This window comes from Ostrinia nubilalis, chromosome 12, assembly GCF_963855985.1.
Source record: "Ostrinia nubilalis chromosome 12, ilOstNubi1.1, whole genome shotgun sequence".
Classification (NCBI taxonomy): Eukaryota; Metazoa; Arthropoda; class Insecta; order Lepidoptera; family Crambidae; genus Ostrinia; species Ostrinia nubilalis.
In genome coordinates, this window is record NC_087099.1 from 14,155,712 (window position 1) to 14,172,662 (window position 16,951).

Here is a 16,951-nt window from a genome sequence, read left to right on the forward strand (position 1 = left end):
TTAAAGTACATTATGTATGCATCGCTTTTCACATTATTGTTATTATTCTTACGATGCATTTGAATCAAAGGTGGCCAACTTTTCTATCTTTGGATAACTTTACCTTGAAGAATAAAACGACATGTCGAACTTTTTCTATGTAGATAAAGTTATTTAAAGATTCAATATTCGCCTTTAAAGAAATACTTGTTGATAAGGCGATTCTTTCATGGGGTTTCTAGTCTAAATTTTGAAAATTAGACATTTAAGTGAATAACATAATCAATAAGACCCAGTTCTATATTTGGGTTCTGAAGCCGTGGTTCATTATCAACTGATATCAGTCTTACTCTTTCCATTCTTAAAAAAAAAAAGAATATTATAACTTTCAGGTAGAATTTTGTAAAGAAAAAGACATTTTTGCATCATCTTGACAGTGAAATGAAAAAGATGTGCTAGTTTAAAAAATGTATTTCACTATTAGCATATTAAATCAGTCGCATTCATATTTCCATTAAAAAGATCTCTATAGCTACATCTTACTAAATGGGATGGACAACATTCCCAGCTTCATGAAAAAATTAACAATCAAAACTATAAATCATTTGAAATGAATTCATATTATTATATCAATGGAACATTGTGATCTATAGTGTTATATCAAACATTGGGAATATCAATGGGGAATCAGAATGAACTTGATTTACCTATGCCGAGTGCATATCACCCTTCATAGACTAAGAAGTTGCCAAATGTAAATAAATCTAGATTAAGCTAGTATTAGGACTTTTTGTCTGGATGTCAGTCTTAAGCTGTGGACACATGAACCAAGATCACATTTGGAAATAAGAAATTGTTAAAGATAGAACAAAGTTTATTGTATCGACACAGTACGCTTAGTTTGCCTTGAAGTTTATGATTGAGTTTGTTTTAGTATAGTAAGTGAAACAGCAAATATTATTGTGCCTTTTTTAGTCGTTAATTGTACTAAATTGTTGATTTTACATAGTGTTGTTGACAATGAGAAATATTGAATCATTGTATAAGTTGGTTTGTTGTGTATAAGGATTTTATGAGTAAAGGAAATAAAGCAATTTGATTGTAGATAATATGCACTCTATACAAGATGGCAAGGCGTAAGATAGTGTATGAAATATTATGGCCTAATATTCGTTTGCCGATCCTCTCGTGTGTCCACAGCTGTATTGTATTATACTGTACATTGTAGCCGACCTTTAAATTTTGTAGCTAATAGTCCCCTTAGAATTCACAACTTACGTTCAATGAATTTTGTGTGTAGTCAAAAAACAATTATCCTTTTTTTATCCTAACAAAATGTCTGTTGAAAATTTGATGTACGTATTAAAATATATTTTCTAGACAAAGTGTGGTTTCATTAATTATCAAGCTAATCCCTTCTTATAGGCACATTTACACAATATTACAATCAGGAATATAATGTACAGTGTGCAATCCGCCTTAGTCGCCAGTGGCGCCAACTGGTGGAAAAGGCAAATAGGTACGTTCATTAGTTTTGACAGCTAATGTCATAAGAACAATGGCCAATAGCGGCTTATAGAGGAGGCTGACTTCTAATTAAAATCTAGTGACTTGTTTTTATAATTTTATCTGTACTTGTACATGGGTGCAAATATTATCAAAGAAAGAAAACCACATTGAAAGTATACAAAGTCTGATTCTTTATTTGTATGCAGTTCTTTTACTGTACATGACGGGATGTTTGCCGGCAGTGGCGGCCGGTGCTGACGTATAACGTATATATGTACAACGCGGCGCCGCGACTCGTGAGACGTGACGTCACTCGCCGAACGTACCGACGGGTGGCCCGGGCCCGCCACCTGACTAGCTAACGCAACTCACGGCACTGGAAGATGTGACAAAAAACCTAAACTAATTTACACTTCGACATCTTTAGGAAAATTACACGAATGTATCTACCTCAAATTACAACTTAGGGCTATTTTAATACGGTTCGTTTTAGAATAAATGTTTAACCCTTAATCATTCGCTGCAAGTGACTTTAACAACATACAGTAACAAGTTTTACTATCTACAATGAAAAACCGTCGGTAGTGAGTTCGGATCCAACAGCCTTTCAAATATTACGTTGCAGTACATTGGGGGCGAATAAAAACATAAGGAATACATGAAATTATTTGACAACACATTTTTAAATAAATCGGGAACCCTATTCGGGGGCCCATTTGTATATTTTTAATCATTTTCTACATTCAGTTCATTAATTTATACTACATATTTAAAAAGCGGCCTTAGTTTTCTCGAGAAAACCGTTGCCCTGGGAGATTAAAATAATATCTCGCAAACGTAATACTTGAATGGAATTACGGAATAAATCGAGGCACGAACCGGGAAATAGGATCTGTCGGGTTTGACATTCGGCCTGTTTCACACTGGAAGGGGCACGGCAATGGGGTGACCACACGGGTAACGTGACATAAGGACGCCTTCAAATTAGGGGGTGACCGAGCGCTGCTTTAAAACTATTATTGCAATACACGTGCTCGACTGGCAGTCACAACTAGCGAAAAATATTGATAGACGAGTAAAGGTTTTTTCAACAAAATTCATCGCGTAACTGACCCGTAAGAAGCACGTCTTAAGCGTTTTTGCAGCGTTTTTATTCACGACTAATTGAAGGCGCCCTAAACGTCGCCTTGGTATGTCTTAGCGGTTGTTCGTACTATATTCACAACCAACACTAACGTTTTAATACAACTTCGCACATAACACAGGTACAGTCTTGAAATGCGCTTATGAAAAGAGAAACAAGAAAGATTTCATATGAGAATTTTCATAAAAGATATTTTGGATAGACAAAGAATGTTTAGGTTTACAGATTGGCGTTGTCTGATAGGGTAGTTGACACGCTAGTCAATTGAAATATTTTTTTAAGCTGCCAAAACGCATCTATGGCAAAACTGATTACGACGTCAGCAGTTCGCGAATTAAAATTCATATTACAGCATTGAAAACGCTTTTCAGGGTTTGATGCACTGTTTTTTTTTAAGTTTTGTATACTTGTCCAACACTGCTGTAACATTGACAAGAATGCAATAGTATCAATACCGGGTTATTAGTACCGAATTTTGTCACGTCGGAAAACACTGAAATGTCATTTACAGGAGGACGCTGTCAATTGGTTATTACTTCCGACGTTTGCCACTTAAGTTTCAGAACTATTGGTTACGGTGTCAACTGCCCTCAGTCGTCTGAAGCGGGTAAAAAATCGCAACCAAGGCGACGGGGGGTCACCCGCGGGTCGGGGGGCCGCGGGGGGGCCGGGCGTGGCGCTACGAGCGCTCGTGGTTGTTGTGCGAGTTATGCAGCGGCGCGTGCGAGTTTTGCTCGCGGTCGGCGGTGGCGCGGAGACAGTCGCCGTGGGCCTTGTATTCGATCGGCACGGATAGCGGCAGCTGCAGAATGCGGCGGAGCGCGTCTCGCACGCGGCCCGCCGCTGCCGTGTCGGCCGCCGTCCGGTGCCACACGGCTAGGTGGTCCTCCTGGAACATTACAAATTAAAGGTTAGATTAGATTTATTTTATTTTAACTGTATTGAAAATGTAAATTTTAATGTTAAACTAACAAATTTTCTTATACAATGTATTTTTGGAATGAATAATCATCATCATCTCAGCCATAGGACGTCCACTGCTGAACATAGGCCTCCCCCAATGCTTTCCATGTTGCCCGGTTGGTAGCGGCCTGCGTCCAGCATATTCCTGCTACCTTTATGATGTCGTCGGTCCACCTTATGGGTGGACGTCCCACGCTGTGTTTTCCGGAATGAATAAATGAAATGAAGAATAGCAGTTAAATATTGAGAAACATGAACATGAACTTGATTCCAATCATCATTTATTTATTTATTTAATGTTGACCATTGGCATATTTATCTTGACTGCATGACATAAATTCTGACAACTTGGCCCAGAATAACAGAATTAAACTCACTCAACAATCGCCTCCTCCAAGGATTTTCACAACACCTGGTTGTGTTTATTATAATGATAATTTACAACACAAAGGCTTGTGTAGTCTTTCTAGTTATTATACCATTGGCATTCTGTTCTGAATCAATCATTGTTGCGGGAACCAATGGAACTTATCCTTTTGTTCATTTAATAGACCGTGTAGGGTAAATCAAGACAGAATTACTCAATGAATATAAAGCTGTTATAGTTAGGGAGGCGAATAGGGGAATTTTCGGCAATACTCGAGCGTGGCAGTTTAAGATATGAGAGATACCTTAGACCTAATAGAACAACCTTGTAAAGTATTTAGCTCTATATGTAGTGACGCGCGCCTAGGATATTAAAAAATGGATAGTCTGAAATACTCGAGCGCGTCAGATTAAGATATTGGGGGTTGATTTTAGTGTTTAAAGACTAAATTTAACTAATCTGACGATAAGTCCTTGACGCCGCCGAGTTATAGGGTCGCGAACTTGTAAAAAAAAACGTTAATCCGGCATTCTCGAGCGCGATTTTTATTTTTTTTATTTTGAAGAATATAATCTAAAACTTACTAAAAATACAAAATCTGCCGGTTTCCGCATGACCGGAAGTGTGGAGAAGCCATTTCGTCTTCCTAAGAACGCGTTACGGCATATAAGTCGCAAACGATACATTTTACAAAAAAAAAGTTTAAATAAACAAAAAAGGTAATTTTATTGACATTCTTAAATTCCCCATTTTATCAAGGAGAAAGAAAGGAAAAAAAAGAAACCAAAAGCCTTTTTCGGTCAGATTAAGAGAACCCAACAACATTTTTGTCAGATTAAAAAAATATGCTTTCAGGAACCCGAGATAAACCTCCCCTATGAAAATCTGACGCGCTCGAATATTTCAAAAAAACTTGTTTTTTTGCATTTTCAAAAATTCATCGTAACTTATCGTCACGCCGAAATCGTCAGTTTTTTTAAAGGGAGCTTCCTTGGGGCCTACTTAACACCCCTTCCGAAAATCTGACGCGCTCTAGTAATTTTTTTTTTCATTTTTGACTACTTTATATGCCTACCCCCACCACGTAAACCGGCAGATTAGTATACCGTTGTTATCAGAGGCACTCGGGGCATACGTAGTATGAATATCTGACGCGCTCGAGAATGCCCAAGTAACTGTTTTTTTTAAACATTTTTGAAAAACCGTACACGCCAAACCCACCGCTAAAATGGTTTTTGCCATACGAGCTTTTCTTTTCGAAATTATTTTATCTTTCGATTTTGATAGGTCTCGACGGCGCCGTTGAATTACGCCATTTAGCTACCTCGCCTCCCTAACTATTAGTCTCAATCTTTCAACAGAAATCTTCATCCATTTAACACTGGTACGCGAGTCGTCCCCTGCAGAACCCCTCCTACCTGGAAGCGCACGGACAGCACGACGCCGCAAAGCTCGGCGCCCACCATGAACTGCTCGCCCAGCATCGCCATGCACAGGTCCTCCCACGCGCGGCCTGTCTGCGCCTTACGCAGCCTCACCACCTGGGAGAGGATACACGTTATCAAACGTCTTATAGAAGACAATCTTGGATTTGTCAATAGGCCGTATAGGCCGCAGTCTAGGGGCAGCAGATTTCATAGAGCGCTCACTCAATTTCACAGAATAACGTTAAAATTGAATTATAATTTTAAGAATGGTGGAAATAAAATGGTCTAAACTTATAAAAATATAAATCCGGGACTGATAGCAGGGTCCAAATAGGACGTTCCGTCACGCTCCGATCATTGCTTGCCTTAGAGTAGAGAAAATGCATCATCAGTGAGGACTGTACAAGCTTTTCTGGATCTAGAGCTGCTCAAATAGTTTAATGAGGGCTATCGTTTTTATTAAACTAGTGGTGATATTTTGGTGAGTGCAAATGCGTTAGACGATGTGTAGCACCGCGCCTGGTACGAGTAGTTACGCTCAGATATATCACCGTAAACCTGTGAATTCCGTCAGATTATAATCTGATGTAGTTAGATTACAATCTAACCTAGTGATGGTCAACTCGAGTACCTAACTCGAGTTTACTCGAGTTGGGCGTAACTCGAGCCCACTCGAGTTGAATTCTCTCTGACTCGAGTTCGTAAACTGTATGGAACCGACAGAAAATGCCGGTTATTGTTGTAGATTTTTGTGTTTTATGTTCTGTTTTTGAAAAATGCCGGGTCCTAAAAGAAAATCTTTAGTTTGGGACGTATTCGAATCGCCAAAGATCCAGAGAGAAACGCGTCCAGCGTTGCGTGTAAACAGTGTTCAGATTCATTCAAATATAGTGGAAATACGACCACATTATTAAACCACATTAAAAAAAGCATCCTAATGTTGCCATCGAGGAAAGTCAGAGTTCATTATCAACAATGAAAGTACCTAATATGAGTACTTCGACTGATTCATCGCAGTTACTTGTATTGACAACCACATTGGATGTTGAGCCTCCTCAAAAAAGGTTAAGGCACACTCAAACCCGTCACTGTGCCAAAAAAAATAACGCTAAATTTCTGGTATTAACGCTTTAATTAATTTGATAGTAAAAGATTTGTAGCCATTCAGATAGTGGAAAATTCAGGTCTAATTTTTTTAACTAAGTATTAATGCGAAGCTAAGGGATTAAACTGGTAAAAATAAAAAACATTCACTTGTCCACCCAGTTAACTCGAGTTACGTAACTCGAGTTATGTGGATTTTAACTCGGGTTAAATCGAGTTTTATTTTTTACGAGTTGGCCCATCATTAATCTAACCTAACCCACTGTTACTTTACAATCTCACGCGTTATTTTATAAACTGACGGAGCTCACAGTTTTACATTCACATTTACTTTTCATTGCAACCGATAGTACCCACCCACTTCCCCCCGTTGACATTAGCTGGGTCTTCCCACATGGGCTTGATGCCGAGCTTGAACAGGTGGAGGTCGGACAACGGCGGCAGCTCGGCCGGCCGCGCCAGGTGCGAATACAGCCCCCACCACTGCTCCACGCTGCCCACGCGACCCACCAGGCGAAGTGCCTGGAACACATTGCAATGAAATTAGAAATAGGAGTAACAAATGACATTAATATGAATAGCAAAATAACATGAATAATTGAAGAACTTATGAAATTAACAAAAACTTTTTTATTTTAAGCTTATTGTAAACTTGTTAAATACTTGTTGTATTATTGTAAAAAGTAATAATAAACATGACATCCAGGTAAATGATAAAGAGGTGCCCACGGTGTAATGACTAAGCGACTAAGCGGTGAAGAGGGAGTTTGTTACAGAGCTGAAGAGCTAAGACTACTGTATGCCAAGTCACTGTAGGGATACTACATTGCATAATATGTATTATGATGTGTCAATTGTTATGCAAAATGCATTACAGTTTCTAAAGGTACAGCATTACCATAAATGCTGCCTAACCTAACCAACCCAAAGAAAACAATTTTGTGCCAATAATGGAAGATGGTTTTATTTAATAACTCGGTACCTAGGTATAATGAAGTAAAGTTTGAGTAATACAGTTAAACTTGAACAAAATATGGATTTTGTTTTTGTGTAAAAGTGTTTCACATAATATTAGTAGACAACTCTGAAATAAATTTCTAACAATTTAAATGTTAGAGTATTAAAATTGTTAGGTGAATAATAATTTAAAAGAGACAGAACATATTGAAAACCATTTGCTAACAAAATAGACTATGTAATGTTTTAACAACTTAATTTAAAAATTTAAGTGATACTGACTGTTATTAGTGAGAAAATTGAAGTAACATTTCTCAGTTATAAAAAAATACAATATTTTCCTTATCCCTTTGTCATTTTCCATGCCAGTTCATTTTTGTCAGTTGGTCCCACAAACAAATACATAGAAGTTTTTTATTCTTATTGCAATACATAAAGAGGCACTATCAGAATTAGAAATACAGAAAATAGTACAAGTTTTACAAAACAATAAAACTTGTATTATTGAGCAGAGACGATGCACAGCATCTGGTGAGAGATGCGTCTACTTCCGGTGTAGTTTTTTTACCATTTTATACCTTAAATGACGTCATTTCCGCAATTATTTAATAGGAATTGATTTGACTTACTTCCGTTTGCCGCCATTTTAGTCACCTGGGGGCGAGCTTGCTCGGAGTTCTTCATAGAGAGCTCACCAGGAGGCCTTCTTGGGATGCTGTGCATCGTCTCTGCTCAATAATACAAGTTTTATTGTTTTGTAAAACTTGTACTATTATTCGGCATGTGACGATGCACAGCATCTGGTGAGAGACTTGTTTATTAGCTCCTGGTGACTACTTACCAATGGCGCTATGTGATGAAAGTTTTCGAGTTTCTGTAACAGAACTAGATTAGAACATGATTAATTTCAGGGTATTAACATGTTTTGTTCTAAATGCCCAGCGAGAGCAGCACTGATATCACAAAGTAGAGGGGTTTATACTTTTGTATGTTTGAAATAAATAAACTGGAAAGCTACAGAACTGAATTCAGAAATTCTTTCCTCATTAAAATGCAGATTGAATGTGTATTGACATAATTTGCCCGCATGGCAGTGAGATTCATGCGAGTCATCAATATAAGTTTATATTACAGGCGTACGATGTGATTGAAGAGTATCCAACATGCTTTAGATCTGTTGATTGAAAGTTATTAATTAAATAATATGTTATTTGGCGTATCGGTCGTAGATCAGTTAATAAAAATGTCTGCCGTATAATATTGCTATTATTGTTCTGCTTACGCCAATTTCTCATCAAAGAATTTCATCTATATATGGCTAAATATCAACCCAAATTAAAGATGCCACAGCGAAGTCAACAATGCCAAGAGAGGTTTTAATGCCAACAACCACTGTTTTACTGTTTTACTGTTTTTATCCATGTAGATTCCTAGTACCACTTGGTGTTGAAAGAAACATCCATGTAGATTCCTAGTATCACTTGGTGTTGAAAAAAAAAAAAAAAAAAAATGTGTTATTATATTCTGCTGTTCGCCTCTGCTCGCCTGATTCCAGTAACTTACGCAACCGTAACAAGGGCATAACTATGTTGTTTTTTGGGATTTGATGTCATTTTTCCCAGTTGTTTGTATGATACCGTAACGGTGCCGAACTTACTCGTAGGTCAAGGTTTATTAACTTAATCTTGAAATTATTCAGGTGAGACTATGTTTTGTCATGTTAGCAGCTGATGTAGATGGTAGGAGAAAAATATAGGTACATAAGCTAGTCTGCGAGAAGCCTCGTAAAGGTCACCTTTTAGATACCTACTGTTGGGTTTAAGGTCTTTATCAGGAAGTGAAATTGGTTAAGCTTTTATGCTTAGTAAGAAAATTAAAGTTATCTTTAATATAGTAATAGTTTAGATTAGTAATACCAGCCCCCTAGACAAGTAGCACTTTTTGATCGAATCGAAAATTGGATACATTATAACTTCATACAGACAAAAAAAGGCTTTTCGACAGTCTTTCGACTGGTTTGCGATTTTAAAGTGAATTTTGTCTAGACCCACAGGGCATAAAGGTAGTAGAAGAGTAGATAAACGATTTAGTCTTGCAAATAAATCTTGCTGTCGAGCTTCAAGAGGTAAGTATATAGCTACGACTGTTTTCCTTAGGCCATTAGTTTAACCACCAAGGCCAGGTTATTTTATAAGATTTTAAAGTGGATTTTAGGAACGATACCTTATTACCCCCAACTCAACATACTAAAAAAAATACATGTTACCTGATTCTGACGTGGAGGTCACTATGTGGTAAGAACATGGTGGAGATTTTGTATTTTCATGGGTCGGCCTCGAGCCCTGCTAAGAAAAGCCAGAAAGGCCACTTCGAGGTGCTAAGTAGCAAAGATTTAGCCTAGTTTACCACCATAGCCACAATGGCTGAAGTCGTTGCAAAGGGCTGGTGAATCTCTGTGGGGTCTCTGGATGTCCAGTTTCCCGAACTTTTGGAATATATTTACCTTTGGATCTGAACCCAGGAGATGCCACTAAGTAGGTTGTTTTCCCCGTAAATCGACCTAGATCGTCAGATAAATTTGATTGAATCGACCTGGGAGATAATATTTTGCGCTGTCAGAGCAATTTTTACCCGACTGAACCGGAAGGAGGTGATGTTTTTCAAGTTGAAAAGTTAGAGAGTTCCAATAGAGGCTCTGAATGTGCCCCTTCCTCCCTTAGTTTCGAGTATAGACTATGGTTTTATTGTCCGATAGCAAAATTAGTGAACGCACATGAAATGAATGAAATAATGAGAACTCCCCTATCGCTGATTATGATTTCTGATATTTTGTAGACATCCAGAAGGTTGTTAAGAGATGCTGAGCTGGAGTCTTGTGTATTGGATCGGTTGTGTGAGGTCGAGTTGTGGTGAGCCCTCACTGGAGATCAAGCTTACCGTTATAGTCACTTGTTGAGTCGTATAGATTTCGTATTTACCGACAAAACCCTTAGAGATGACGACTTGTTGAACCTGAGTTCACGTAATTGACAAGGTTTTCCAGAAGGTAAAATGTTACACACAAACCTTCCGTTCTAGTAGTTGCTGTCTCGTCTGGTTGGTCAAAGGTGACGAGGTTTAGTAAGTAGTTTGTGATTGTATTAATGTTTTTCGATATGCAGTAGAGAACGAGAGATTGATAATTTTAGGGTACCTTGACAAGACATGCGGAGAGGCCGGCGGTGTCTCTGTGATAGGTATCTACATCCAGATTTAGAATTTAGCATTCAACTACTTCAGATCGGATCAGTACTTACATAATTGTACCTACTGATTAGGACGTTTAATAGAATAGGTTGTTTGGTCTGTCCTTCTTGCGAAGGAATATTGTGGGGAGCAGGCTCATGCTGAGCGGTGCCTTATCTGGTAATTTCAGCACCTGTTTTAACAGGATTTCGGTTTATTTGGTCAGCGTTAGACAGTCAAGAGTGTTGAGACGCTGAATAAAGCACGGCGTTGCGGGGGCAAGCACCGGCTTGGAGGTGAATGGCAGACGCATCCCTGGAACCATTGTCAGGTAACAGGTTGACCTCCGCAGTCTGATGACGCCTGCCACTGCCCAAGATACGCTCAAAGGCAGCCTCCATAGAATTTGCTGAGTGGAAAGTCACTTGACTTTGATATTCTTGTTTGGTCAGCGCTAGACAGTCAAGAGTGTTGAGACGCTGAATAAAGCACGGCGTTGCGTGGGCAAGCACCGGCTTGGAGGTGAATGGCAGAAGCATCCCTGGAACCATTGTCAGGTAACAGTTTGACCTCCGCAGTCTGATGCCACTGCCCAAGATACGCTCAAAGGCAGCCTCCATAGAATTTGCCGAGTGGAAAGTCACTTGACTTTGATATTCTTATTTGGTCAGCGCTAGACAGTCAAGAGTGTTGAGACGCTGAATAAAGCACGGCGTTGCGGGGGCAAGCACCGGCTTGGAGGTGAATGGCAGAAGCATCCCTGGAACCATTGTCAGGTAACAGGTTGACCTCCGCAGTCTGATGCCACTGCCCAAGATACGCTCAAAGGCAGCCTCCATAGAATTTGCTGAGTGGGTAGTCATTTGACTTTGTTGTTCTTATTACGCTGCCCTGCCCTTCATTTCTAATGAATTTTATAATTATTGATTTATTGATCGTCTTGGGACCTGAAGGGATTTATTTGGAATCCTTGGCTTTTTGTAAGAACTAATTTAATCAGTCTAAGTAAATAAAGATACGTTTTGATTTTGCTTGAAATGACCGGCTAGAGAACCAATGTCGGATTAATTTTTAGATATCACCGGTACTAGCACAGGGTGAAAAATCCAGCACTGGGAGGGTGTTCCTCGCACAGTGCTTATTAGGAATTTTAGCCAGGATACGCTCGTGACATGTTCAAATTCAAATTCAAAAACGTTCATTACAATTTAAATGTTGTTGCGAAATAGAGGTATACATGTTCGATGCACTCAGCATTTGCAAAAAAAGAAACATTAGAATTTAATAATTCAAGCTGGAAGGTGGCTCAGTGTTGGGGGTGGCCGCCCAGTCTACTAATAGTTGTAGTTTAAAGTACTTTGTTGATGTCGTAAAGCATTTGTAGGTGCTTTATTTTATGAGCACAATGAGCCTTTTTAAAGGGGTAGGTATTTATTAAGAAACTCGTACCAGAAAGAGTTATCGTTCGATTGTGGTGATGCTAACAACGTATTTTAATTGGTAATGTTTACGATTGGGGCTGACGGGGCCGCCGTTAAAATTGTATAAGATGGTGGTGGGTAGGTTATTCAATCTATTTATACAATATAGAGATTTGCGAGAATGCTTGTTTGATCGAAAAGAGTGTTAAAACTATCAGAATCCCACGTACCTTGTTTCATCCGTTTTGAATCTCGCCGGGGTCAGAGTTTCTCCGGTATCCGGCGCTCTGGGTCCACCTGCTCGTCGTCCGGAAGACACTCGTCCCCTTTGGCACCAACCACCATCACGTACATGTCGTTCGCGGTCACACACGCGTGGTCAATTGCAGATGTTGCTACTTCGGAAGTTAAAGATGCTATGAAGAACTCCGAGCAAGCTCGCCCCCAGGTGACTAAAATGGCGGCAAACGGAAGTAAGTCAAATCAATTCCTATTAAATAATTGCGGAAATGACGTCATTTAAGGTATAAAATGGTAAAAAAACTACACCGGAAGTAGACGCATCTCTCACCAGATGCTGTGCATCGTCACATGCCGAATAATAAACATTATTTTCATATTGAGACAACTACAAATTAAAAAGTATTGTCAAATAATAGTAATACAATATAACTAAAAATAAAATAACTATATCTCTCATACATTGGTACAGTTTAAATGTAATTTTAATAATAGCTGAGCCATAACTAAAAGTAGGTCAATTGATACATAAAATTCTTCATCTTCTGGTCTGTAAAAACTAAATAACATAATGTTTTCTCAATCTCATTTACTCTTTGCGAAGATTTAGTTGTCTTTAGAAGAATTAAGTTACGACTTGGAGGTTATGTTTTTGAAACTTTATTGATAAACTTTTACTTTATCTAATAAGAATATGGTGTAATAATAAAAATATACTAGATATTAACAGAGAAAAGAACAGACTGGATAGTTAAATGATCAAAAGTAAAAAGTTTTAGAAAATATTATTAAAACTACCAACAACTGACATTTTTGTTGTGTTACAGTCAATACAATTTGCCCAATTTCTTTAACAATGATTTACTATAACAATTTGTCATATTCTGAAGTACTTAAAGCATACAGAATACACTATAAATTGAAACAATGACTCACAGCAACGATTCAATACTTACAGTAGGTGCAATAGATGCACACAACAAGTTGGTTTCAAAGTTAGATGATTGTCAACAAACCTGCCCATAACCAGTGGTGGAGGCGGAGAGTTCGCGGGCGGGAGGCCGCCGCGAGAACCACATCCAATAGCTGTACTCCAGTTTGTGTTCGTGTGGAGGCACAAAAGGTGGTATTGGGTCGTCTGGATTCCTATCATCATCTTCGTGATTCCCATGATTCTGAGCGGCGCCACCCCCCACGCCACCCTCTCCCATTCGTCGTTCAGGCACGTTTAAATTGTAGAACTTGCACATTTTCCTTTCAGTCATGTTATTCTAAGTATTGTACTAACATGTTTCGCTAACGGCCTAACCTAGGACACGTTGCGTTTGAGGTATCAGACTCTACACAAAACAAATTACTATAATTTACACTTTCACTATTATACAATATAAATTCACTATTTGTAGGATTCACGATTTATAAATACCATTTATTTGAGCGGAATTATAAAATACCCTCCTATTCTGTTTATAACCTTTTTCTTTCCGTCATCAAATTCAAACTGTCAGTTGACAGCATGGCATGGATGACGATACAGCTAACAAAACTTAAATTATTATTAAACAATTTACAATTTTGTTTATATTTATATTTCTTGGTAATTATCAACAATTAATAGGATAGTAATGTTTTAGGGATTTAAATGAGTCTTGAATTAAATTAAGAAATGTGGGGATTTTAAATGTTTTTGCTTAAAAAAACTAAAACCAAACTCAACAAATCTGTCATGATTATTTTAACGTCTCTGCATTTGGATTATTTACCAATACATTCAAAAGAAGATTTAATAAACTAAGAATTTAAACTATAATAACAAATTACGGAATTGATTGTTCTTTTTTATATGTTGTGTTGATTACCAATAAAAATCTAAATTTTATTATAAAAGAATTTTAAATAAATGTTTGACATTACTGACTGACAGTCTATGGTCTAGTCAACAAACGGTCAAATAATACCTGTGATTGACGGCGCGAATTGTGTTGTTTGATCGTTTGAAGAAAATGCAAAAAATCCTGTTTTTAAATTAATATTTAAACCATTTATAGTTTTTGTTCGCTCCAAATAATTACTTCTTTTTGTTTATAAATACATAATTACCAACAGCGCTTATTTTATGCAATGGCAAAGGCAGAATCAACGGGTCAGAGCATAGAATGCTTGAACATAGATTTCATGCGGTCTTTGGTGAAACAATACTCAGAATTGGTTAGTATCTATCGTTTACAATGTTAGATAACTTGATATCGTACTGCATTTTTTGTATTTGTATCGTTACTTTACTCTAATTTTAGGATAAAGTTAAACTGGCACTGTGTCATGTTTTCTGGGTAAAATTAACAATTTTTTCCTGCCTAGGGACAATGGACCAGTGCATTATTCTGGGCTGATGCAGCGGCAGCAGCGGGCAGTGGCAATGGGTCTCCCAGCGGTGATGATATCTGGCTGCTGGCCAGCGTCATGCTCTCCCGAGGAGAACTGCACAGAGCTGCACATGCGGTTACCTCGAGAGAATTACACAGGTATTTAAGTGATGAGTGACACAAATAAGTGACTATATTATTAGTGACAACAATATTATTTTATCAACTAACTAGCTGACCCGGCGAACTTTGTTCCGCCTTAATGGCAATAAATAAGCAGACTTTTTTTTTTATTTCGAACGGGATAAAAAGTATCCTATGTTCTTCTCCTGGCTCTAAACTACCTCCCTGACAATTTTCAGCTAAATCGGTTCAGCCGTTCTTGAGTTATAAGTGGAGTAACTAACACGACTTTCTTTTATATATATAGATTCATCCAATAAATTGTTTTGATAGCTAGCACCTAGTTAAGTTTCTATAAGTTTTTGACATGCAAATAAACCAATTGATTCGATTTGTTAGATAGATTATTTCCTAAAGCCTATTTGAAACACATTGTAGCTCAAAAAGTGTCAATTTGTTAGGAAAATATCCTACTACTCGTACAAGTCAACATTTAAACATTGCAGGAGGCATCTCTTGTGTCTGGGGGTGGCGATGCGAGCGTACCTCTCTGCACGTGAGCCTGCCACAGCTCTCACCATGATGGAGGAGTGCGACCCAGCGCTGCTCGAGCCACGGACGACCGACCAGACTCACAATGTAAGTTTTATTATTGATAGTGTGTTTTCTTGGATATTCCACATGAAATTACTGTATGTTGTTTTCCAATAAATGCATTGTTGATACCAGATTTTGCTAGGTTTCAGTCTTGATAACTATGATGATTCTGGAAGGGGTTTCTAACCGCTTTTGTGTCAATATTTTAGCAAAAACTGCATGGTTTTCATTTTTCAAATCAAATCACATCAAAAATTTTGACCAGTAAATTATCATCTATAAAATTAGCTTTAGTAAGTTATGACAGGAGATATCTTCCTTTTGCTAGTAGGAAGGGTCCCTATAGAGTGAATACAGCTCATGTCACATCACATCCTATTTATAATTCTTACAGAGGGCGCTAGCAGGAGTACTAGTGTGGCAGGCGCGTGCATTATGGGCTTTGGAGCGACGGGAGGCGGGCGCGGCGGCGCTGTGCGCGGCGCTGAGGGCGGACTGTGCGTGCTACGAGGCGCTGGAGCTGCTGCTGGAGCGGCACGCGCTCCCGCCCGCCCAGGGTGAGTGTCTAGGGCGGGGCCGGGCGGCAGGGCGGACTGCGCGTGCTACGAGGCGCTGGAGCTGCTGCTGGAGCGGCACGCGCTCCCGCCCGCCCAGGGTGAGTGTCTAGTCTAGGGCGGCGCTGAGGGCGGACTACGTGCTACGAGGCGCTGGAGCTGCTGCTGGAGCGGCACGCGCTCCCGCCCGCCCAGGGTGAGTGTCTAGTCTAGGGCGGCGCTGAGGGCGGACTACGTGCTACGAGGCGCTGGAGCTGCTGCTGGAGCGGCACGCGCTCCCGCCCGCCCAGGGTGAGTGTCTAGTCTAGGGCGGCGCTGAGGGCGGACTACGTGCTACGAGGCGCTGGAGCTGCTGCTGGAGCGGCACGCGCTCCCGCCCGCCCAGGGTGAGTGTCTAGTCTAGGGCGGCGCTGAGGGCGGACTACGTGCTACGAGGCGCTGGAGCTGCTGCTGGAGCGGCACGCGCTCCCGCCCGCCCAGGGTGAGTGTCTAGGGCGGCGCTGAGGGCGGACTACGTGCTACGAGGCGCTGGAGCTGCTGCTGGAGCGGCACGCGCTCCCGCCCGCCCAGGGTGAGTGTCTAGTCTAGGGCGGCGCTGAGGGCGGACTACGTGCTACGAGGCGCTGGAGCTGCTGCTGGAGCGGCACGCGCTCCCGCCCGCCCAGGGTGAGTGTCTAGTCTAGGGCGGCGCTGAGGGCGGACTACGTGCTACGAGGCGCTGGAGCTGCTGCTGGAGCGGCACGCGCTCCCGCCCGCCCAGGGTGAGTGTCTAGTCTAGGGCGGCGCTGAGGGCGGACTGCGCGTGCTACGAGGCGCTGGAGCTGCTGCTGGAGCGGCACGCGCTCCCGCCCGCCCAGGGTGAGTGTCTAGGGCGGCGCTGCGGGCGGACTACGTGCTACGAGGCGCTGGAGCTGCTGCTGGAGCGGCACGCGCTCCCGCCCGCCCAGGGTGAGTGTCTAGTCTAGGGCGGCGCTGAGG

General features: G+C 40.4%; 2 protein-coding genes across 2 annotated transcripts in view; one reads left to right on the forward strand and one right to left on the reverse strand.

Moving 5' to 3' along the window:
• Window positions 1-1,655: 1,655 nt before the first annotated feature.
• LOC135077002 (eukaryotic translation initiation factor 4E type 2) lies at window positions 1,656-13,874 on the reverse strand. Its single transcript, XM_063971590.1, has 4 exons — window positions 13,353-13,874; window positions 6,851-7,015; window positions 5,381-5,503; window positions 1,656-3,521 (listed from the first exon to the last, which is right to left on the reverse strand). The coding sequence occupies exons 1-4, from the start codon at window positions 13,599-13,601 to the stop codon at window positions 3,312-3,314; spliced, it is 747 nt and encodes a 248-aa protein (XP_063827660.1). The 5' UTR covers window positions 13,602-13,874; the 3' UTR covers window positions 1,656-3,311.
• Window positions 13,875-14,313: 439 nt separating this feature from the next.
• LOC135076717 (cell division cycle protein 16 homolog) overlaps window positions 14,314-16,951 on the forward strand; it is a 29,211-nt gene continuing 26,573 nt past the window's right edge. The window contains exons 1-4 of the mRNA XM_063971138.1: window positions 14,314-14,544; window positions 14,695-14,858; window positions 15,329-15,461; window positions 15,814-15,976. Of these exons, the coding sequence (XP_063827208.1) occupies window positions 14,458-14,544; window positions 14,695-14,858; window positions 15,329-15,461; window positions 15,814-15,976 (547 nt within the window). The 5' untranslated portion in view covers window positions 14,314-14,457. The remainder of the gene's footprint in view (window positions 14,545-14,694; window positions 14,859-15,328; window positions 15,462-15,813; window positions 15,977-16,951) is intronic.